Below are 23,328 nucleotides of genomic sequence, written 5' to 3'. Positions count from 1 at the left end.
TACCCCACAAGCATTCAGATAAACAAGTCTTTATTCACTATTCCCCTCTTTTTGCTTTTTCTGCTGCACCATTTATCTTTCATGTTTGTTCTGGAACGATATTTTCTTCCCTTATCTTTTTTCTTCCTTCCTTTCTCAGACATTGATGTTTTACCTGCAGGCTTTTCAGTATTTTGTTTCAACCTTAATTTTGTTACATGTTAGAAATTCATTGCTGTCACAACTTTACCTACATTGTATTTTTCTTCCCTCTAAACAAAAAGTGATATTTCTAAAATATTGTTACACATTTTATCCTGCTTGTCATGATTGTCTCTGCTTAGTATTCCAGTCTTTTTATGTTCTATTCCTTATTCAATTTCTCTACAGTCACCTGTTGCTGAATATGTCTTTCATTACTGGAAGCAGCAATGTTTGAGGTACTGGCTGTTTCTGAGGACCTTACATGTAATTTCTTTGCTCATAATACCTGGGAATTTGTGGTGACACTTCTGATATTGGGTGGTTGCCAGGCTGTTGGATTCAGGGGCCAGAGAGCAGCTGTACCCCAAATTATGGGCATCTTTAGTCATCAGAGGTTGAGCTTGAGGTCAGTGATACCCTGTTACAAGTGACAAAAGGTATCAATATTACATTATGTGTGAGAAAGGCTCCTGAATGCTGTACAGCTGAAATTTTGTCCTTGGAAGTTGTTTGCTACCTAATTCATTCCTGTTTCCTCACAACTGTTTCCAAGTCTCTGCTGCTGCTGGTGGCTCATCCTTCTAAATTTTAAAACTGGGAGGAAGAGCCAGAGGGCAGCCTTCCAAGCAGGAGTAGGAAAGATAATTAAGCAATTAATGTCTGGCATTGGAGTTGATCTGCTTGGGAACAGAGGAACCATGGCTGCGACTCCTGCCCGGAGCGGGACAGGACAGTGGCAGGACCTGAGCCCTCTGCAAGGGCAGGACTGGCTGACAAATAGTAGAGCTCTGTAGCTTGAGCCTGTTCCCCTTAGTTGTCCTTTCATGTCCCTTCCGACCCAAACCATTCTGTGATTCCATAATTCATTCTATATTTGGGGCTTCATAGACTGGATTGGTAGAAATAGCAAGTAACTTCTATTTATTTTGCACAGTTACAAGCAAGAAAACAAAGGCTCCTTTTAAGAGAGATGGAGGTCATTATGGTTTCTTCAGAAGAAAAATGAGCTGTAGCACGAGACCGTTGTGTCCTTGACCTTCCTGGTAATATAGACCCCTACAGATTTTACAGATGCATTTATTAAAAAATAAATAATTTAAACATTTGTCTTGTATACATATACATATATCAGGTAACAGAAAACTGGTCATATTTAGCCAATGACAAGGTACCTACAAAGCCAGTGAAAATGTGTTTTCAAATAAAGTGGTTTATAAAAGAAGCAGTGAAACATAGTGTACCTTACTGAAATCGATAAAACTAAAAAGAATCTAAAAAAAACTAAAAAACTTTAAGATTATGGTAGTGTATCTTTTCCCTACAAAGATAATTAATATCCTAACATAATGCAAAAAAAAAAAAGAAAAAAGAAAAAGAGCAGTTTAATAAGTTTAAGATGATAAATGGAAGAAGCAATCAATTCCAAACCAGGAGCGCTGTTGGAATAAACCCCTGAAATGAAAGCAGAAGTAGGTGGTAGAGGTGCTTCTATATGTCAGATTTTATGTCTTGAGATGGCCAATCCATTCTTGTTTTCACATCCTGTTAGTGGGATTTGCATTTGATATGCAGAAGATCAGATTTGTTTCCTGCAGATTGGAAGCACATGCCACTTGTAAATCCCCTTTTCCTGTGGCTTTTCGCAGCCTGTGCGTGCCCAGCATTCCTGTCATCCTGAACAGCTGAACTGCAGCAATTTTTGCCTCTTCACACATATATGTAAAAGTACAGGCATATTTTAGAGCTTTGTGGATTTGTTTTTTTCATTTCATAGTTACCTGATTTTGTTGGTTGGCTGTAGTGCCCCTATAGCCACACTAAACTTTCCAGCTTGAGTCCTCCAAATTACTGTGTCTTGGCATAGGAATATTTACAAAGTAAATCCTTATTTAAAGGGGAAATAAATACCTGTAAACTCAGAGCTCAGGGTAAATGAAGGTTTTGTCAATATAACTATACTGTTTTCCTCCCATCTTTAAACATGGGTCTGTCTATAGTCTATAGAGATTGTTAGTAACTAACTAAACACTCCTACAGACCAGCTTATCCTTGAGAATTTAATTTTATGTGTAACTTTGGAAGGAAAGAGTAATTCTCATTAACTGAATGTAAACTTTTGGTCAGTCTTTTTAAAGCTTGGTTACAGATTGGGGCCATCATGAAAGCCAGTCAGGATTTATTAGGGAGCACTGTTGTACCCCTTGGTAAGGCACTGGAGTTGGGGGTTCAGGAGCTGCTGAGAGTGACAAACCTCAGTGAGTGTCCTGGGTCCCTGCATTTCTTTACCCTGACCTTGAGCTCACAAGCACATTCCATTTGTGTGGTTACATCCACACTTTGCTTCTTGCTGTTTTCATGCTTCCAGGTTCTCCTCCTCACAATCTGTCCGGCCCCCAAAACCAGGTTTTCCATGAGAGAAGTGAAGAAGCAAAAATGCTCCAGAACTGAGAGAAACAAAAGCACTTCCTGCGTGGATGGGAAGGTCCCACAGCTGTGTCACTGTGCTCCAACCCCAGATCCATTTCAGTGGCCCCCTCACACAAATAAACTTCACTACACGCTGAGTTAACCTCGTCTGCAACAGATACTAATTCATTCTTCAGTTCATGTTCTATATTTTCAGTCTGATTTGATGTTAATCGACAATAATTGGCCATGGAAATTATTAGATGAGCTACTCTTCCCTACCTATTTGGAAAACAAAAGTCAACTCCCACTTATTGTTTTCCCAGCCTCTTGTAAAGAGAGGCTACACAATATTGCAGCTGGAGAAAGGGAGCAGCTCCAGATCTGTGGATATGAAAATTTCCAGATTTGTGGATAACAGCACAGCAGGAGGCAGGGGGAACGCTGGGTGTATTTGGGATGGCAGGATCATGTTGCTGTTGGGGTGGAAGCTCTCAGTTTCAGTTTGGTTTTCTGCATGTTAATGTACAGAGCTGCCCTGTTTTCATAAGCAGGGAACTGAGAAAAGAGAAAATAAACTTTGCTGTAAGGGAAGCCCTGTGCTGGAGCCCCGGGGAAGGGAAGAGCACAGATCCTACACAGCAATCCAAGTGTTCCCAAGTATTCCCATGAATGCTGGGGAAGGGGGGAGATTGACAGAGCAGCCACTTGTGATTCTCATTCATGTGTTTGCCAGGGACTGCTTTTGTACAGAGCTGTTCAAATGTATTCCAGGAGCACAGCACTCCAGGAACGTGGCCCTCGGGGAATCTTAATGCCCCCACAATGCACAGCTTTCAGCCACAGGTTCCTTACGTGTCTTGAGTTATTGCAGAGAGTGGAGAGGGAATGCACAGGATGCTTTGCACCACGGAATCACCTGTCTCCTGCATTCCCACGGGGAACAACCAGTGATTAAAGTTATTAGTCAGTATTGCTGAGCAGAAATGTATGCTCAGGACTTGTCTCTTGGAGTTCTCTTGGTGATGTTTTAACATACTCTTCATGATTCTTCTACAGTGAAATTTATTTCCTGCCTTTCATTTAATGATTTCTTTCTGTTGAGTGGCTTTTTAGCAGTAGTCTTTGTCTTTAGAGTCTAGGTAGTGGAATAAAAATACCAGAATTGTTTCAAAAGCATTGTGAAGAGCCTGGGCCCAGTAGATTAATTTGCTCTAGAAAGGTAGGACATCTCCTAAGATGATTAAACTGTAAGGCTAGAAATGGACTAAATACACAGAAAAAAAACCCAAGTCAAATCTTGAAGTTTAAATATTTAATACATTGAAAGGGAACAGGAATCCTGCTCGTTCATGCTGCAGTTTCAGAGATGCAGCATGTGTGGTACTTCCTGCAAAACTATCAGAAAACTATCAAAAATTCAAAAAATCCTTCTAAGTGAACTTCAGGAGTTTGTGCTCTCGCAAGTGAATCCCGGAAACTGTGGAAGATACGGCAACTGAAAAACTTCTGATGCAAACTTAATGATTAAACTCAGAAATGCAGAGATCAAAGAGGAACTGCTGGGGAGATGTGAGAATTCAGTCAGTTACAGATGTAAATAGAAGTTTCTCAACAAAAGGTCTGTTGACAGTGCAAGAATGAAATCTTCAATCACTCAAAACGAGAAATATGGGAGGATCAAAGAGCATGTCAATAGATAGTAAAACAAAACCTCAAGTGAATTAGTTAACTAATTAATTTCAGCTTTAAGTAAGGGATAAGTTTTAACAGGGACCAATTCTTTCTTTTGTGGCTTGACTAAGTATAGATTAATAAAGTGAGAATTGGGAATTTTATCATCAGCACTTACTTAAAGGATAAGATCAGGGCAGAAATTGTTTTTCCAGTGTCTCCCAGTTAGCACAGACATATACAATTCACACAGCAGAGCTTATCTAAGTGTTTCATATGAAAGTTAGCACGTTATCTGGGGTTTCCTATGCCAGAGGTTGCTTCAGAAGGCTTTTACAAGAGTTTATCTTGTGTTTGGAATGCTGCTTGGGAGGATGTGATTCTGCACACTGTGACCTGAATTATCCATACTCCAGAAGCAGTTTTACTGGTTGTTGCCATGGCTGAGGTCGCTTTTCCCACACTAAACACATCTCCACAGAAGGAGGTGAGACACAGCAGGAGGCAAACTGTGACCAATCCTAATCCCGGGTTTTGGAAGGAGAAATAAATCCATATGTGGCTTACTTTGTGCTCTTTGTCATGGCAGTGTAATTGATGCTGGTGCCAACATCTCTGTGTTTAAAAAATACAAAGCTTTGCTCTGAGGAAGTTCTGTCCTTACCTGCCTTGTTCCTTATGACATAGTTGGGTCACCCAAGGCCATGCCATCATTTCACCTCCCCTTCAAACCCAGACAGCTTAGTCAGGTAAATTAAGATTACTATGACTCTGCTCTCCAGACCTCTGGCAACAATCCTAAGCACAAGTGTACAGGCAAGAAATCACATTAAATTAAAGATAATTAAGCAATACATTTCATGGTGCTGACAATTTGGGAGTATGTAGGGCAGATGACTGATACAGTTTTAAATTGTTGAAATGTGACTGGCATTCCTCTGGGTTATGAATTGGCCACTAGGATACGATGAGTGACTGGTTGTAACTGCCCTGCTGCACTTACACAGCCTGTCAAGTGCTCACCAACCAGCCAAATGACAAAATCAAATTAAAAGGCTCATAGCCACTACTGTACAAGCCCCTGGAGACCCTGAATAAACAGATGGATCTTGTGCTGAGGACCAGATGTGAACTGGCAAGGAAACAATTCCAGAGGCATCATTCCCCTTCGCTGCAAATTCCCTGTGTAGAGATGTTCAGATCTTGGGGCGAGGGCGAAGAAACAGGATGCTCCAAATGAGCAGGAGGAAAAGTCTGATTCAGAAAAATTCAAGCTCAGAGCCAATGCAGAAGTAAAGGTCTTGCCTTTGTAAAGAGATGATATGTAAGATTAAATGATCAGATAATAGTTCTGATAAGGCATTAAATGGAAATGTTTATGTTTGTTGTGGGTTTTTTTAACCACTAATAGTTGAAAAAGAGGTGAGTGAATGAAATTCCAGGAGGGATTCAGATCTAAGGCTGCAGGGTAAGTGCCTGCAAGCTGCAAGAGTAAAGCAATGCATTGACAAAGACAAGCATTTTCTATCAGAATGGAAAAAAATAACATGTCCAGGACGTGGACCAGGGTTAATGATGGTATGGAACAGTCCAACTGACCGACTGCATGGTCTGAAATCTGAATTTTTGGAGGCTCAAGTGGAATTGCAGTGATGAAACCACTATTTATGCAGATTGACTGCTGGTTTTGGCAGAGGTGAAACCAAATCACCACAGAAATTGTTATAATTACAAAACTAGGGAGGTTAATGTAGTCCAAGGTTTGGGTTAGTATATTTTTGGGAGTAAATTCCAAACTGCTTTATTAACAGATGTGCTCATATATTTTCAAACCAAAGTCCCACGTGCCCAGTAAATGCTTCGAGGGCTTTGTTAAAAATGTGTCCTGAAGGGATGAACCACTGGCTCAGCTGAAGTCAGTGGAAGCTTCCCAATTATTTTCATGAGGTCAGAACATCACTTTCATTGTTTAAAAGGCATCTTCATAAAGTGCATCATGACAATTATATACAAGTTAATTGTAAAATATTGTACATCTGAAGGAGTCTTCTAAAAAGCTGTAATTGTTTATGCACTCAGGTAGTAAAATGGCAGAAATAAATAAGATACATCTCAATCAATTTGTAATTTAAATATTTGCCTTATGCATGTTAACCATCGTGCATTTAAACACAGACAAGACTTAAATCAAAACCATTGTGATTAATTCCTAATTCACAACGTACCCACTGCTTGCAGACATAATCTATAAATATTAAGCTGTGACAGCTTGCCAGAACTTCTCCTGCAAGGACCTGCTGATGGAGTTTTTCTAAAGAGCCTTCATGAAAGCAGCAAACTGCGTGACCCTCCAGGTGCCAGCTGCAGCAGTTGTTTCCCCAGCTCTCCCAATAAGATTTGTTGAAACTCTCTGTATCACGACGTCTTTATCGGTAATGGATCCCTCCCTTAATTTGCACTGATGCATTTGGAATGTCAGCTTCCAAAACAAGGCACATGGGAGGCATTTAAAGTAGATTTTATGAAAGGGAAATGAACAAAGAGCATGTCAGGTCCCATTTTGATTTGCATGACAAACCCAGCCCGCAGTGTTCTGGTGGGTCGGGCTGGGCTCGCCTGCCACTCACGGCGTTTGTCACTTTGCTATGAGCACTTCTGACAGTCCGTTATGTTAATTGTTCTAAGGACTGTTTTCCTGGGGGAAGAAAGGGAAAGGCATTTTTAGTTTTGTTCTCCTTCCATCTACAGGAAAGGAGGGATATCCGAAGGAACGGAAAATGTTTTCAAGCGGGTTTTGATCTATTTTTTTTTGGTAAATAATCCTGCGAGGTCATCAACAAAGTTGGGTATTTTAAATCTTATTGTTACTCGCTCTGTGTGTTTTTGAGTGGGAAGTACTAGGCCCCTAAACTAGAAACTTGGGGAGTCTATTGTTTTGGTGCACACCACTCTTTGATCCTTTGAGTCCCACAGTGCTGGGTCCTGCAGAGTGGTTTGTGCTGTGCCTATGTGCTGCTGTGGGATGATATTGTGGGGCTTTGACAAGCGCTAGCAAGAAATTTAATGCCCTCTGAGGGCTTGTGGGACACCCATTGTTCTTGGTATGTGGGGAACTCCCATGTGTCAGACCTGTTGGGGCATCTGTGCATGGACTGAATTCGGGAGGCACAATTCAAGGTGGAGGTGGCTGTGGCCCCTGAGGGTGCACACACTTCTCTACCACCTAAAACAGTCAGGGATTGTTTGGTGGTGGGTTTTGAGTTTCAGAGTTCCTGACTGACTGCAGGTTGATCACAGAAGAAGATTTTCAGACTGGCAGAATGAGCAACCATAAAGTTTCAGAAGGCTGTTGTTTATGTTGGTGTCTCTCTTCCGCAGTTACTGCTGATTTGCAGCCCAAGCAGAGCTGAGTGAGGAGAGCAAGAAGATAGAAATAGAATTTTCCAGAGGTTTACAGGTAATGACTGACATTTACCTTTTAAGTTCTGAACTCCTACACTGCATGTGGTGTTCTCATTTACATGTTGTGATCTAAGTGCACCATGACAGATTAGCTCTAAATACAGAATGCTTTTATAGTATAAAATCATGCCATCAGATGCAGAGATACTCAAATGAAGTTAATCCAGTGTAGTAATTCCAATCACATTCTTGCTCAGTGATTCAGTGTGCTAATGCTGCTTTTCCTCCCCAGTGTTGTCCTCCTTAAGGGGTGTTTTATTGAACTCTTTGGATCTGTACAAGAATCAGTTTGAGCTGGTGCATCTCAAAATGTCAACCCCAGTATAATTAATAACTTACTGTTGATTATGAATAACATTCTTTCACCAACACTTTGAGCAGGATTGTTGTGCTGATTTGCTGAAAGCTGAACTCCATGGGAGGTGAACTCACTGAAATGTAGGTCCCAAGAGCCTGAAGGCTTTGGCTCACTGGTGGGGGTGGCTGTGCTGGGACAGCTGTGCTGACCCTGCTCTGACCCAGAGCCTTTGGCAGCTGAGTAGGACAAGGGAGTCTCCAGGGGGGACAGTCTCCATCAGGAACTTGTTCTTGTGGGGTAAGGGGTCCCTTGGCAGGAGACAGCTGCAGTGCAGAGCTGCCTCAGCCACCAAGCCCCAATGCAGCACCAGTCTGTAGTTCTTGGTCTCGTGACTGGATGGTGCTTCTCCATTTCCTGGTAGCTTTTCTGTTTGGTCACTTCTTGGAAAATCATGTCACTATTTCCTGTCAGAAAGAAAAGTTGCTGAACCTCTCCCACTAAGGATTCATTTGGTTTTTTTTAATTGGTGCCCAATATTGAGAAAAACCACCACAAGTCCAAGTCACAGCAGGTGAAAAAAACTACCACTGTTCTTGACAGTTCTCACAAAGTGCTTTGTCTTATGTGTGTTTTTAACAAAGTCACTTGCTCAAGTTCTTGCTCTGTACTTGGCAACACCTGTTAAACATTTTGACTGTAATAAAAAGGAAAAATTACGCCCAGGTTTTTTTAGCTATTATATATGAAAAATGCTGTGCCAGAAGCCCTCTTGCCCTTAGTCCTTGTATGTGGTTTTTCAGAGACAAGCTCCTGCCTTTCCTCCAGGAGGGAGCAATGGCTGAGACAGGGCAGAGGTTTGGAGGTGGGGCTGGTTCCATCTCTGACCAGCTCAGTGCCAGCAGTGACAACTCAATGCACAAGCAGCAGGTACTGTGGACAATATGCATTTAAAGCAACTCTCAATAAATTGTCTCCCATCTCACTTTTTTTCATTTCCTGGGGTGTTCCTCATTTAAGAAACTGAAATTTCCTGTTGCCTGTTTTTTTTTTTTTTTTTAATTTTCTCAGAATCATAGAATGGCTTGGTTTGGAAGGGACCTTAAAGCTCATCTCATTCCAACCCCTGCCATGGGAGAGGCATGTTCCACTATCCCAGGTTGCTCCAAGCCCCATCCAACCTGGCCTGGAACACTTCCAGGGATGGGGCAGCCACAGCTTCTCTGAGCAACCTGTGCCAGGGCCTCACCACCCTCCCAATCAAGAATTTTTTCCTAAAAATTTGGAAGATGGAAAGAAGGAAGGTGCCATGTGGGAGGGGAAGAGCCATTTGTCCTGGAGGAATCCCAGCACAGTCTCTTTTCACAGGAGAGAAGCTCCAGACCCCTCATCATCTTTATGACCTCTGATGGACCCTCTCCAGTAGCTCCTCAGCTTTCTTGTACCGAGGAGCCCAGAACTGGACCCAGCACTCCAGATGTGGCCTCATCAGGGCCAAGCAGAGGGGGAGCATCACCTCCCTCAACCTGCTGGCCACACTCCTCCCTCACTGGATTCCACCGGGGCGCTTGTGCTTTGTCTCTGCACGTCCCAGGCTTGGCTTTGCCATTTCTCCTCCTGTGGGAGCTGGGCTTGTTTAGTCTGGAGAAGAGAAGACTGAGAGGGGATCTCATCAATGCATATAAATATCTCCAAGTCAGGTGTCAGAGGATGGTGCCAGACTCTTTTTCGTGGTGCCCAGCAATAGGACGAGGAACAATGACCATAAAGAAGTTTCACCTCAGCGTGAAGACAAACTTCTTTCCATGGAGGGTGGCAGAGCCCTGGAACAGCTGCCTAGGGCGGGCGTGGACTCTCCCTCTCTGGAGACATTCCAAACTCACCTGCTCCAGGCGCCCCTGCCCTGGCAGGGGGGCGGGACTGGGTGATGTGCAGAAGTCGCTCCCAACCCGAAGGATTCTCTGTGTGACTCCGGTGCTGCGCGGCCCCTCCAGCCGGGCAGGGGGCGGCAGAGCGGCCGCGGGGCGGGGCGGGCGGAAGCGGCGGCGCCTCGGGCCGGGCCGGGTCTGTGTGGGGTCTGTGTGGGGACTCTCCGGAGCGCCGCGGCCATGGCGGAGCGCATCGAGCAGCGGCTGGAGGACCGAGTGCCGGAGCTGGAGCAGCTGGAGCGGGTCGGGCTGTTCTCGCGCGCGGAGATCCGGTGAGCGGGGCCGGGGCCGGGCGGGCGCACGTGGCGAGTGGCGCTCCCAGCGCTCCCATCGCTCACGTCCCGATCCCCGCAGGGCCGTCCTGAGGAAAGCCTCGGCTCTGGAGTACAAGATACAGCGGAGAGCGCTGCGGAAGGAGGATTTCATTAATTACATCCAGGTAGGCTTTACCGCCAGCAGAGCGGGCCGTCCCTCGCTGCAGATCCAGCTCAGAACTGAGTAGTTCTGTCGTGCCCTAGGTGCCCTCACCTCGCCTGGTCCCTGGTGTCCACTGAGGGCGGCTCGTTGGCAGCAGAGCAGGAGGCATAGCCAGGAGTTGGTGCTGAGGTTGGGATGAGGCGTCTCTCCCTTGTGACCTTCTCCTGTGGTTTCTTGTCTCTCCAGGGATGTGGAGCCCCCAGTTCCCTGCTACGCTGTGCAAACTGTAGTTAAGTGGAATTAATAAGTTGGAGATTAGGAAAAAGCTCCTAAAAGGGTGGTTGGGCACTGAACAAGCTGCCCAGGGCAGTGGTGACAGCCCCAAGGCTGCCAGAGCTCCAGGAGGGTTTGGACGACGCTCTCAGGGACAGGGTGGGATTGTTGGAGTGTCCTGGGCAGGGCCAGGAGTTGGACTTCGATGATTCTTGTGGGTCTCTTCCAACTCCGGATATTTTACAGTGCTAATTTTTTTGTGGCTAAACAAACTTCTAATTACAAGTTTGGCTTGTGCATCACAATTCTAGGAATATGGGTTGCCAACAGCTCAAGTCTGAAATGTCACATGCAGTAGAAATCTTTAATATTAATTTCATCCAGTCTTAGAAATACCCAGTCAAAAAATTATTGCTTAGGTTTTCTTGTTTGTAATTTTTATTGTCCACCTGTCCATCAGCTCTAACAGACTTTATCTGGATTTTTTTTCCTTGCTGTTGGATGTCTCTTCAATTGGTTTTAAATGTTATTTTTCTTTCCATTCTAGTATGAAATTAATCTGCTGGAACTGATCAAGAAAAGACGAGCAGTAAGTCTGTCAGTTATAAGGAGTGCAAAATACTTTATGCAAAATACATTTTCTACTGCAATAAAATGGATATTTTTTCCTCCCAGCGCATTGGATACTCGTTTAAGAAGGAGGAAATCGAGCACTCTATTCTGCACCGAGTGCACAGCCTGTTCAACAGAGCTACAGGAAAATGGAAAGTAAGTTTATTTGAGTTTTTGTTGGTTTTTTTTCTGCATGCCAGATTGCTGTACCAAGGGTGTGTTGTTTCCTTGTCAGTGTACAAGTGATTTTGTACCTTGTGAAGTTGATTCTCTTCCTCTTTTCATTTCCAACAGGATGATGTCCAGCTCTGGCTTTCACATGTTGCATTTTGCAAGCAGTGGGTGAGTTTTCAAATGCTTGATCTTACCTGAGCTGAGATAGTGGACTGGTGTTTATTCAGGCAGCTGGAACTTGAATTCAAGATAGGGGTACAAACTTTACTGCCACATGCTGTAATACTGAAATAATTCTGATAATATTGTTGGATCTGCCTGGGATTTTCACTGAAGTGTGTGTTCCATTCAGTACCAGAGTGGGTAAAACAAAACTGCTTCTTTTACAGAATGCAAAACATCAACTCAGTAAGGTGTTTTCTACCATGTTGGCCATTCATTCCAATAAACCAGGTAAGTAAAACAGTGGTGATTGCTGCAAAAATGCCTCAGTGTCAATTGTGTGGTGTTGGTTAAAGTTCTTGTAGATCTCAGTTCAAGCTATTGGGGTGAAGGTCCCCACTGTCTTTTCTTTGCCTTGCTGCTGCTTCAGAGAGATGGGCTCTGACAGGGCTGTGCTGAGTAAGGTGATGGGAAGTAGGTCTGAATGACCATTTCCCAGTCAGACTGGGGACTAAGTAGATATATCAGAGGTGGGAGATGCTGAATGCTCAAGACCTGCTTTCTGGCTTTGGAAGACATCATTAGCTCTGTAGCTAAACCAGATTAAACTCCCTGGATCTGCCTAGCTGCTTAGATCTGTCCTTCACCTTTGTTTTACATGGGAGATAATCAGTTTTGTTCCAATGCTGAGCTCATTCTGAGAGATTAAATTAATGAATTTGGATCACCTTTTGCAGCACTGTGGATTATGGCAGCAAAGTGGGAAATGGAGACACGACTCTCATCAGAAAGTGCCAGGCACTTGTTCCTTCGTGCTTTGCGCTTCCATCCAGAGTGCCCAAAACTTTATCAAGAGGTGAGATCCTGGTTTTCTTCTACAACCAGTTATTTGATCCATCAGAGCAAATCAGTTCAGCATATTACTCAGGAAGAAAACTTGCTTCCCCCTCAGCAGGAAAATGTCAAAAATATAAAAAAAACCATCCCAAAATTCCATTCTAAGGTGCTGTTAAACCCTGCTTGGACATATTTCTCAGGGTTAGTCTGGCATCCCCAGCCTTTGTTGGAGAAGTTGGTTTTCTTTGAGGGCAAGTTAAGGTTTAAATAATGACTAAGAAATGATCATTGCTACATGTGGGAAATGTCTGGATAAAAACTAGGGCATACAGTTATGTGCACAAGCTTTTAAAAACCAAGGCTCTTGGCCGTGGGTGGGATGTGGGAAGGCCCTGATTTGTAGCTCCTCAGAGCTTGTTTTACCTCATTTGTAGACTTAGATTTTTATGACTTAACCCCCACAGCCATTTCATTGTGTTGTCACTCTTGCAGTATTTCAGGATGGAGCTGATGCACGCTGAGAAACAGAGGAAGGAGAAGAAAGAATTTGAAAAAGCAAAGATGGACTTGGTAGGTCAGCTGAACTTAGGAGAGATTGTGCAGAGTTTCACGGGGTCTGGATTAATGGTTTGCTTGACAACTGCTTAGAGAAAGTTTTTGTTCATGTGCTGTGCCAGTGGGAGCTCTTCAAGTGTTTGCTGATGCTCAGCTCAAATACCTCATACAGTGATTTTTGTTTGCAATTGTAAAATCTTTTTATTACATTCCCCAGTCTGAAAATTAATAGTGATTTCTGAAAAGGAGTAGTTAAACTTACTATCTTTCATTTCTTTATCGTTGACTTGTGCAAATTACATAAAAATAGATGAAGGAAAACACTGATATCTTCTGATTTTTTTTTCCCTGTTGGCAAAAATGATAGCTGAGAAAGGAAGATAATTTTTTCAACTATATGCTTGATATTGCAGGGGGAATTCAATTACTCTGAAGAGATTCTCAATGGGGAAATGGCTCGAATAGTCTACAGGGATGCAACTCAGAAAATTAAAGGTGATTTAATATTTCTTGGACTTATGCAATAAGAAAATTGTCACCTTTAACCCAGCTCTGCAGTAGGTAATACTGACAGACTTAGCTCCAATGCACACAACTAAGATACCTTTTCAAATACACCATTTCTTCAGTAGAACCTGCATAATGCCAGGGAAAAAACTAATAGTGCTTGTAGTTCTGATTTCATGTCTTTCCTGCAGGCTGACACCTCTTCCAGCACAGCAGCTTTTGGGCTGAAGTGACAGTGCTGGGCTTCCAGTCCCAAAACTTGATTGTTTAAAAAAAAAAAGCAACAAACCAAAAATGCAAAGTGTGCAACTGATGTGATATATTGAGGAATTCTTGAACAAATACTCATTTTGACAGGGTTTTTGTCTCTTGAAATGTAGGTGTTGAGTTCCAGCTGGCTGTGCTCTCCATTGCAAAGCTCTTTGACTTCACCCAAGATTTGCAAAAAGAAATCCTTGAAAAGTGAGTTGTGGCTTTGTGTTGTGTTTTTATCTTAGGTTTTAAGACCCATGTTCTCATAACTTCTCTAATTTATAGTGGGTTGACAGGACTTTAAGCACTAAAGGCTGTTTCCTGTAGGGAATTAACATTAAGGAATTAGTGTTTGGATGAGGCAAGCGTGTTCTTTAGAAAAGGATGCTCGTATCTAACTTCAGAAAGGGCTTTAAAAAGCTGCTCAGAAAAATTTAGGTATAAAATAGTTGTCACTGAATAATTACTGCACTTAGTTTCTGTAAATTCACTGCAGAAACTGTGGGTTTTTCTTCATGTACTTTTGTGGCATTTTTGCATCTTTTATTTCTTTAGCTGTTCCTCTCGAAAGAAAGATTTCTCTTGACAGTTTCCTGCCTAGTTCATGTTATTTCTGGAGAATATCCATATTAAATATTGAAAAAAAAAAGCTAATATTTTGTCTTTCTCTTGTGGAAAGTGAAATATTTTTTTCTCTGGCATTTGGTTACTTAGCAAGTAAGTGTATATATATACTTACATCATATAACAACCAAACAAATACCACAGCTTATATAACAACCCTTCTAAACATACCCGGGGCTGCAGGATGGTGGCTGTGGGCTGTTACAGACATGCTGTGTTCAGTTTGCAGGCCAATTATGCTGATGATCCCCTGACCTGGGACTACATGGCCCGTCGTGAGCTGGATTTGGGGTCCCTGAAGGCCCCAGGACACCCCACAAAGCAGAGCAAAGTGGCAGAAATGGCCCGGAGGGAGGAACGGTGCTGTGCAGTCTTCGATGAGGCTGTGGGAGCTCTGCCAACAGGTGAACTGCCCTGCCTGCATTGAACAGCTCTTCCTGGTACTTGAGAGTCTTGAAGGTGATGGCTGGCTCTGCCATACCTGGGAGAAGGAGAGCAGTTTTTACAAGGTGCCTTTTGGGCATCTATTTTATGTGTTATTTGGGTTATTTTCCAAAGCATTTATGCTCTCGAAGGAGCTGCTTAACTGGAAATGTGAGTATATTGGTGCTTAGCTGTGAGTCAGCAATGCTTTTGAGTAGCCAGAGTGGATATCCAACTCCCAGCATCTGGCACTGTCCTTACTTTGAACATTCCTTGTGAAGCCTCAGCTGAACCAAGAGCTGGATGCTCTTTACAAAGATTTATTGTCTGCAGCTCGTGCTGGGAAGCCATTTAAAAATGTTAATGTTATAAATCTAGGGCCTCTTTTATAATACAACATTTTAAAACAAAGTTGGCATTAACACTTTGCTTGGATTCTTTGTATTTCTTAAATATTTGTGCTTACTCTTGTGATTCTGTAAAGTGTGATACTATGCCTTGGCTTCTACAGAGAACATGTGGAAGTGCTACATCACTTTTTGCTTAGAGAGATACAACAGGAAAACCAACAGTGAAGAACTAAAGCAAAAGGTAAAAGCTTATTAGGAAATCATACAAACAAATCATCCCTGTTGTTATTGACTTCTGTAATCCAGAAGCAAGACAAGAAGCAAATATATTTTGACATTTTATCAGAAATACCTACCTGTGGCCATCACTAAGAATCATTTAGTCTCCATCTGGGGGGATCACTTTTACTGTCAGGCTCTCAGATGGCCTGCCTGAACATGAATAACCTGGGCATATAAACCAGCCTTGTCAGTTCAGTGATCTCTTTGGATGAGAGCTGAGACTACAAACTTGTTAATCATAGAATGGTTTGGGTTGGAGGGGACCTTAAATGTTCACTGACAGTCCTTCAAACCTGTGCTTATTCGAAGAAAAGGATGAATTAAAATGACTTGCAAATAAGTCTGAGCAAAGTTTGGTGCTGGCACATGGGCAGTTCAGTTGTGCATCTGTGCTTGGGTATGACTCTGAATTAACTAATTAGCCTGTGCAGTTTGGTTCCCTTGTAGTAGAGCACAAGAACACTGCAGTGTCGTTCTTTGCTCCTCAAGGAAGAGAAGTAATTCAAATGCTCAATTTCCCCTTTATTGGAATGTCTGTGGGTACCTAAAGCATTAGATATGTAATGTATAATTAGATATTCAGTGACATGTTGGCAGACAATCCACTGGGCTTCTAGAAATGGTGGAATCTGGTTTATACAGGAATAATGCTTGGGTTTTTTCTCTCTGTTGGTTCTAGAGGCTGGAGAGGACACTGAGTGTGTTCAACAAAGCCCATGAGTCTAATTTGCTGCCAGAAGCTCTCTATAAGCAGTGGGTAAGAGCTGACACACAGAATAGACTGGGGGGCTTTCCTGCCTTGGTCGTGTGCCTGTCTTTGCATTCTGAGTAGACACTGATGGGCAGTTCAGTTCAAAGCCTTGCTTTTTAACAAGGTGTTCCAAGTCTCCTGTGCTGATGAGCTGTATCTGCTGGCTTTCAGCTTCAGCTGTTGCTGGAGTCCAACCTCTCTGAGAAGGCTGTGGAGGTGGCAGAAGCTGCGACCAGGCGCTTCAGCCTGTCCGTGGGCACGTGGCAGATGAGGCTGCAGGTGCTGATCCAGCTGAAGAGGGAAGATGTGACACAGTGTTTTGAAGAAGCCCTTAAACATGTGAAATCCCAGGTCTGTGCTGGTTTATGGACTTACATGACACGGGCCAGAAACCTCTGATGCTTGGTTGCTTGGGTTTTTTTACCTTTACAAGGCATTCAAAGTCCCTAACAATTTTTAAGGTCAGATATATGAACTCAAAATTTCACATGCACATCACGTTGCCAAGTATTAGGGAACTGTAAATTCACTTCAAAGTCACAGGTTTAAAGTCTGAATGCTCACAGCTGACATTTTGCATGCTCTCCTAGCAGTGAGCTGGTATTCTTTGTGTCTTAGTTGAAAAATGTGCTTCCTTTTATTTGCTGTCCTGACACATTGTGTGTGTGGTATTTCAAGCCTTGAGTTAGATGTGTGTTCTCCTACTGTTCCATTTCAAACCCTGGGCACAAGGAGTGAGGAGATGAAACAGGAAGGTGACTATTTCTTTACTTCTTGTTCTTGGAAGTTACCTTTGTACAGCAGTGCTCAGTGGTGTAGAACAACTTGTCTCATCCCTGGCAATGCAGCTGTCCAGCTAAGAAGTATTGGGAAGGAAATGAGAAGTGATTTCAGGGTGCAGCCCAAAGTTGTCTTTCCAAGAGCTGTGCCTAAAGGATGTTTTTACAGCAGCTAATACAGAACCTGGAGGATGTGTTGCTGTCTGTGTCTGTAAATCAGTCACTGTATTTTAGGCATTTGATGTATCTGCTCACCCTGTAGGGCACTTTGGCATTGTGGACCCTCTGGGTGGAGTGGAGCGAAGGAGCAAACAGCAAGGAGGACACAGAAGCTCTCTACCAGGTACTGGGCTAATCAAAATCTACTTTTATGTCTGTGTAAATAAATGGGAACAATGTCTGTGAATGGAACATGTAACAAATGCTTTATACAGCAGTTCTGTCATGGATGTGTTGATATCAAAGAATTTCAAGCAGAACTGTGTGTGTTATCAAAAATCAGTTGGACACAGGCTTATAGACACAAATGTCATTCCCATTCTCCTGAAACAGAGATGTTTGTAAGCACAACCAGTGATGTACTCTTACTTTGTGGTCTAGAATTTTTGCTCTGTTTCAGACATGTATCTGAACATGGAAGGGAGAATTTTACAATCTGTGTGAAAACATCAGTCTTGTTATAGAAAACTCAAGATCAGAACTGGGACTTTAATCTCACTATAAATTTCCTCAATATCTTAGGGCAAAACATTTCCTCTTTGCCTGGCATGTTGGGTAGTGGGTTTTTTCCCCCTTTTACAATATAAAACACATATTTCAGATGGAAGCTTGAATTCAGCTGTTTGTAGAGCATTGGGAAACCCTCTGCATGAAGGGTGTTAAGGAAATGCCAGTTGCCAGCTGTGTGGATTATTGGAGGAGAAATGTACTTTAGACTTAGGAGATCTGGTTTATTTCAGATGCCTGATGAGGGCATGCCTTTTAATTGTGGGTATGTGGTGGTTTTATTTTTTGTTTTGTGTTTTTCTTCCCTTTAAACTTGCAGAGATCCTTATGTGCCACAACTCCTGCTGAATCTGTGACTATGAAAGAAATGTATCTCGACTGGACTTACAGAAGTGGTGGTTATAAGAAAGTTAAAAAAGTCTTTACCAGGTAACAAGTAAAACCTTCAAACCAGATTGTTCTAGGGTGTATGTTAAAAGATTTGAAGTCTAAAGTTACTTGTTTTATTTCAGCCTGTGTGAAAATCGTCCCTTTTCACTTGACTTCTTCAGGAAGATGATCCAAATAGAAAAGGAGCAAGTAAGTTGTTGAATATCCAATTAGTGCCTTGTATTTGTAAAATACACTTCTAACTTTGGATCTAAATAGGAAACAGAGTGGTGTTGTCAGTCTGTGATCAGTTCATGTTTGTCTTCACGAGTTGATTCCCAGGATGTGATACAAACCCAGTTCCATGGTAACTAATCTTGGGCAGTGTGTGTGTGTGCATGTAATTGCCATGACTCTCTTCCTTTGTAAGAATCTAATCAAGCTGCAGATTCACTTCTGTACAAAATAAACGGCCTTTTAATACCTTCCTTTGTTAGGAATCCTGCAAAATGCTTCATCTGAGAGAATACTATGAACGTGCCTTGAGGGAGTTTGGTTCAACAGATACTGGTAAGGGGATTCTATTATTTATTTATTCATTCATTTATTCATTCATTCATTCAGTGCTGCCTCTTATTTCCATCCATTTCAAAAGGTAGCTGCTTGTTTTGCCCTTGTGCTTGCTGTCATGCAGGGCAGAGCTTATTTCTTCTGTGCTATGAAGTGTAGGGCACTGCAGTGACCCTCTGCTGTCAGCCCAGGGTCATGGGCACTGCCATGGCTTCAGCACCACTGGCAGCAAATCAGGTTTTGACACTGGCATTGTTGCATTATTTCTTAAGACATCAGTGTTCCAGCTGGGAATAGAACCCAGGGTTTTGCTCCTCAAGGTGCAGGACACTGTAGTTTCATGAAATAAGCCTTATTGCATTAGCATCAAAGACACTTAAAAGGAGTTTCTAGTTAGGTTTGTTTGTTAAGTAATATCCAGTTAAAATATAACCAGAACTTCCATTTTTCTTTCAAAGATCTCTGGCTGGATTATGTCAAGGAGGAGCTCAGTCATCCCCAAGGCAAACCAGAAAACTGTGGGAGCATTCACTGGCGAGCCATGAAGATGCTGCAGGGAGACCTGGTGGAAGATTTTGTTTCCAAATACACTTTATTGCAAACTGGACATTTATGAAAAACTATAATATTACACATTACTGTTGTAATGTTACAGTGCATTTTTTTAACTTCTTTGTACAGAGGTAAATATGTTCCTGGATCTTATTAAAGTTTATCTTCTTTACATTCTGTGTGACAAAAAAAGAATCATCTGTTCCATTTCAGTTGTTTCTAGTGTTGCTTTTGCCAGGGGCAGGTTCAAGTGCACAGTTAGAGAAAGCAAAAGCAGCTCTGAGGGTGTTCTCATTGAGACTTCTGAGAGCAAATTCTTCATCCTGCCTAAACATTCAGACAGTTATAATGCATCAGCTTTTACACTCTGGAAAGCGAATATTACAGCATCTAAATGCAAAAAACCCAAACCAAACCCCACAGAAACTACTATACCTGTGGGTGATCTCTGTATTTTACCAAGTTAAATAACTAAAAGTGGAACACTTATCATTAGGTAATCAGAAATCAGTACAAATACAGTATTTATTGTATCCTAGCCTCAAAGTCATCTGTAATCCTCACAGCAAAAACAGAAGCAGCTTCTGCAGTCCCCTTGCATTGGTGTTTGCATCCTGAGAGTGACTGAAAGGTAGAGGGGAGCTGAGATCTGTTAGCACTGTCCCTGAGGTGAGAGCAGAAGGTTCTGATCTACACTTCAACTTTCTGTCCACAGTGCCTGAAAAACAGGTACTGGCTTTTTGAAACGGTGTTGGCTTTTTAGAGAGCCACATTTTCCCATGTCAAACCCAATAAATCAGCATAAATTCTATCCTTGGATCAATAGGGAAAAATAAGGAAAGTAGAGGAACATACAGCAATAGTTCCTTCATGTAATTTCCCAGTGACTGAAGGGTGGCATAATGACAATACAGGGAAATACTTCTTCAAGATTTTTCACTCAAATAGAAGCTGCAGCTTTCTCAAGCAACGAATTCCACTAACTTTTGACTAGCTGGAAAAGTTTGGAGCAGCAGCTTGTTAAGATTGCTCCTTCTGTGGCCAGATCTGAAGGACATCCTGCTTTGTCTTTCTCAGGATTTTAGCCAAGCCATCCCCTCTGTCCCCACTAGTTCCCTGCCATCTCACGTCTGACCTCGAGATTTCCTTACTGATAATCACTTACACCCTCTCTGCCCCTTACTCTGTTACTCCTGAATCACTTCTTGCTCCTTCAGTTGCACAACTAAAAGCTTTTAAGTGCAAAAGGTTTTAAGCTTTTTTGTTTCAAGTCCAGCAAAGCCGGTACCTCCACCATTTCAGAAAGTGGGCCCCTTTTCTTCACCTGTTCTGGTTCCTCACAGAATTTTGCCACTCACGGCAGTTCCTGCAGCACCTCCCAGGGACACACATTCCCTGAAAGCTCATTTGCCTGACACCTGCCACAGCTGTTCAGCCCAGGTGCTTCCCATCTCTTCATGCTTTATCTGAGCATGCTGCCAGCGCCAGCGGGAATCAGTTTGTTGCAGAGCTTTGGGAGGTGTTGAGACTTCATTTCCAACTTCATGAGCATAAAGGTATTTTCTCCCAGCTCTTAGGTCTGTTATTTCTGGGCGCAGTCTCCACTCCGTGGTGGTGTGGGGTCACGGACTGGACTCGATGCCCTCAGGGGCTGGAGCGGGAGCAGCGCCCCCCTCAGTTCCAGCCTCCCGCCCGGAGCCGCACCCGGTTCCTCGGGCACAGCCGCGGGGCCCGCCGGGCCGGCGGTGCCCTGAGGGCCGGGCGGGGCCGGGCCGGGCAGTTGGAGGTGCCCTGAGGGCCGGGCAGTGACGGGCGGCCCGAGGTGCCCTCAGGCGGCCCAAGGCGCCCTCAGACACGGGCGGCTCGGCCGGTGCGGGGGTCCCGAGGAGCTGGGCGGGCAGCGGGGCCGCCGTGAGGGCTCGGCCGGAGCCCGCGCTCTGCCCTGACCGCCGGCCGGCTGCAGGCCCGGCTGCCCGCACCCACCGCCGCCGCCTCCCTGTGGGGTGGGAGTGCGAGCAGAACTCTCCGTTCCCCGCTCCGTGGGCACCATCAGCGCGGCCGAGGGTTTCCTGCTGCTCTCCCGCCCCTCAGCGCTGCTGGAGCGTCCGGTCTGCTCCTGCCCCTCGGCCTGTGGTGGATTCACTGTCTGGTGTTTATATTTGTTGCACTCCTCGTACCTTCATTACCACCGTTCTCAAACCGGGTGCATTTTGCGTCAGTTTTGGGGCCCCCTCCCCGAGAGGTGGCAGCAGGATTGCGGGGGTGAGGGAGGAGATGGGCTGTGCTGTGGTGCTGATGCCAGGGGGGACTGATGGCAGCGGCAGGATGAGCCATCCCTCGGCAGATTTGCCTTCTCAAGTGAAAGCCTGTTTGGTTTGAAACCTCTGATTCATCAAGGGAACAAATGGATGGGCTCTAAGGCGCAGAAACACTCAGTGAGCCGTGTTGAAGCAGTCAATGAAAGGTGCTATGGAATTCTTTAAAACTCTCTTGTAGGTGATGGCCGGTGCTGTTGACGCCACAAACTGTGAGGAGGAACAGCTTCCTAATAAGAGAGAAACTATGATCTGGAAGCCCAGAAAAGGTAGGACAAAACAAAGCAGATGGTGAGTAACGAAACTTAAGCTCTGCTTGAGAGATTTACTTAAAATCTTTAGGTGAAGGGTGGGAAATGCTCTTCAGTTACTGCACTAAATTACTTCCAGGTAGATATTTGTGTATGCCTAGGTGCAAGAGTAATTAATCAGTATGACTGTTTTTAAATCAGAACCGTGTTTTTTCAGCATACTTATTTTTTTAAAAAATACCTACAGGTGAATGTGGTGAAACAAGAACTGCTGGGTCCTTTGCCCTCGTTAGAGATATTTTCCAACAAGAGTGTGTGGAAAATCCTGAGTTGGGCTAGTGCTGTGATGCAAGGCTGTGTTCACTGTTCCCAGGCATCTGTAATGTGAAGCAGCTCTGCAGTGATACTACATATGTAGGAACCTGCATATATTGTAATTAGATTAGCAGTCACAAAGTGTGTTTGTGTACCTATCTGAATTATTGTGTGCTGAGCATTTAATATTCCTGTTTAATTTCTGAGCGTATCTCTTGACGCTTTCTGTTGGGTTTAGAATGTTTGCTGGACAACATTTCAAACATGCCTGATAGCAAGTCTGAGGAAAGTGAAGCCTCTGATGCCTCTCACAGTGAAGGGGATGACAGTGTCTCTCCTGATGACTGGTACAAGGTGCATTTTTACCTGGATGAGGAGGAGGATGAAGTCTCCAGTATACCTGACTCTCCACAGCTGCAAAGTGCTTCTGAGCACGAGGTGGAGGACTGGGATAAAGAACTGGAGGAGTCTGCATATGGTCCTTATGGTGAGTACACGTTTACTTGTGCTTCATTTGAATTTTGGATAGTAGGTGGTTGGAGGTGGGTGCTTTGCAGAATGTGTTTCAGTAACTCCATATTCTCTTTTGGGAAGCAATTTCTTGTTTTGTTGACCTCGTGGACATGTAACAATTCTGCACAATTTTGTTGTCAAGCACAGGATTTAAAGGTGGTGTTGTGAAGTTCATATGAAACTCTTGCTTGAGCAGTCAAATTCTTAGGGAGTGGCATGGGAAGGAGGAGAATTCTATGTGTGTATTGACTCTCTGGGGAGAAGCAAGTTCTTAGTGGTGTATCTTTGTTATTCTGAAGCAGAAGATAAGGGTAAATGGCGTGCAGGAATGTAGCTTTCTTGGTGTAAAAGTTCTTCCTTTCCTCCAAGAAAATTCAAGATTGTACTCTGTAATGTCCCTCTAGAGCATGGAGTTCTTGGGAAGTGCTCAGTCTCTGAGTAGGGTTTGTTGCTTTGGCTTGGGTTGGCTTGGTTTTGTTTGCTTTTTTGATTGTTGTTTTTTGCTGGAAGTTTTTGTTTGTTTGTTTGACTTTCTTGTTTGGTTTTTTGAAGCTCGATCCTCTGCAGTGGTTGTGCCTGTGATCAGTCCCATGGGCGAAGGTGGCAGTGCACAGAAGGGGATTTATCCACATCTTTAGAGTTGAATTAATCCTCCAGTTTGTGACTTGTTTTTATGTTGAACCAAGAGTCTGAACCTTGCACTGGCCAGGCTGGCTGTTAGTGTAGAACAGGTGGATGGAGTTCAGCCAGCAGTGGCTGATGACCTGCTGT

At 43.6% G+C, this 23,328-nt stretch overlaps 2 protein-coding genes and 1 long non-coding RNA gene across 17 annotated transcripts in view; 2 read left to right on the top strand and 1 right to left on the bottom strand.

The window, feature by feature from the left end:
* Window positions 1–1,243: 1,243 nt before the first annotated feature.
* On the bottom strand, window positions 1,244–10,079 carry LOC135424635 (uncharacterized). Its single transcript, XR_010435295.1, has 2 exons — window positions 9,904–10,079; window positions 1,244–8,487 (listed from the first exon to the last, which is right to left on the bottom strand). It is a non-coding gene; the product is annotated as an uncharacterized LOC135424635 (long non-coding RNA).
* A 30-nt stretch (window positions 10,080–10,109) lies between these two features.
* On the top strand, window positions 10,110–19,337 carry UTP6 (UTP6 small subunit processome component). The gene is made up of 19 exons (XM_064676061.1): window positions 10,110–10,220; window positions 10,303–10,387; window positions 11,186–11,227; window positions 11,314–11,406; window positions 11,545–11,592; window positions 11,814–11,877; window positions 12,324–12,442; window positions 12,916–12,993; window positions 13,392–13,473; window positions 13,866–13,947; window positions 14,584–14,765; window positions 15,296–15,375; window positions 16,096–16,173; window positions 16,339–16,518; window positions 17,209–17,289; window positions 17,992–18,101; window positions 18,185–18,251; window positions 18,539–18,611; window positions 19,070–19,337. The coding sequence occupies exons 1-19, from the start codon at window positions 10,129–10,131 to the stop codon at window positions 19,225–19,227; spliced, it is 1,794 nt and encodes a 597-aa protein (XP_064532131.1). The 5' UTR covers window positions 10,110–10,128; the 3' UTR covers window positions 19,228–19,337.
* Window positions 19,338–20,573: 1,236 nt separating this feature from the next.
* The window catches only part of COPRS (coordinator of PRMT5 and differentiation stimulator), a 141,881-nt gene continuing 139,126 nt past the window's right edge, over window positions 20,574–23,328 (top strand). For 4 of the 15 annotated variants that reach the window (XR_010435292.1, XR_010435293.1, XR_010435291.1 and 1 more), the window contains exons 1-3: window positions 20,623–20,719; window positions 21,660–21,747; window positions 22,283–22,531. Coding sequence is in view for 11 of the 15 variants with exons in the window: in XM_064676072.1 (XP_064532142.1) it covers window positions 20,708–20,719; window positions 21,660–21,747; window positions 22,283–22,531 (349 nt within the window). In the remaining 4 variants the exon portion in view is untranslated. Of the gene's footprint in view, window positions 20,720–20,861; window positions 21,313–21,334; window positions 21,426–21,659; window positions 21,748–22,282; window positions 22,532–23,328 lie in introns of those variants that run through there. The other 11 variants (XR_010435289.1, XM_064676069.1, XM_064676063.1 and 8 more) reach the window with 10 other exon arrangements.

Source organism: Pseudopipra pipra, chromosome 19, assembly GCF_036250125.1.
Source record: "Pseudopipra pipra isolate bDixPip1 chromosome 19, bDixPip1.hap1, whole genome shotgun sequence".
NCBI classification, from domain to species: domain Eukaryota; kingdom Metazoa; phylum Chordata; class Aves; order Passeriformes; family Pipridae; genus Pseudopipra; species Pseudopipra pipra.
Note: the sequence above shows the minus strand (reverse complement) of the source record. Positions and strands in the feature narration are given on the sequence as shown.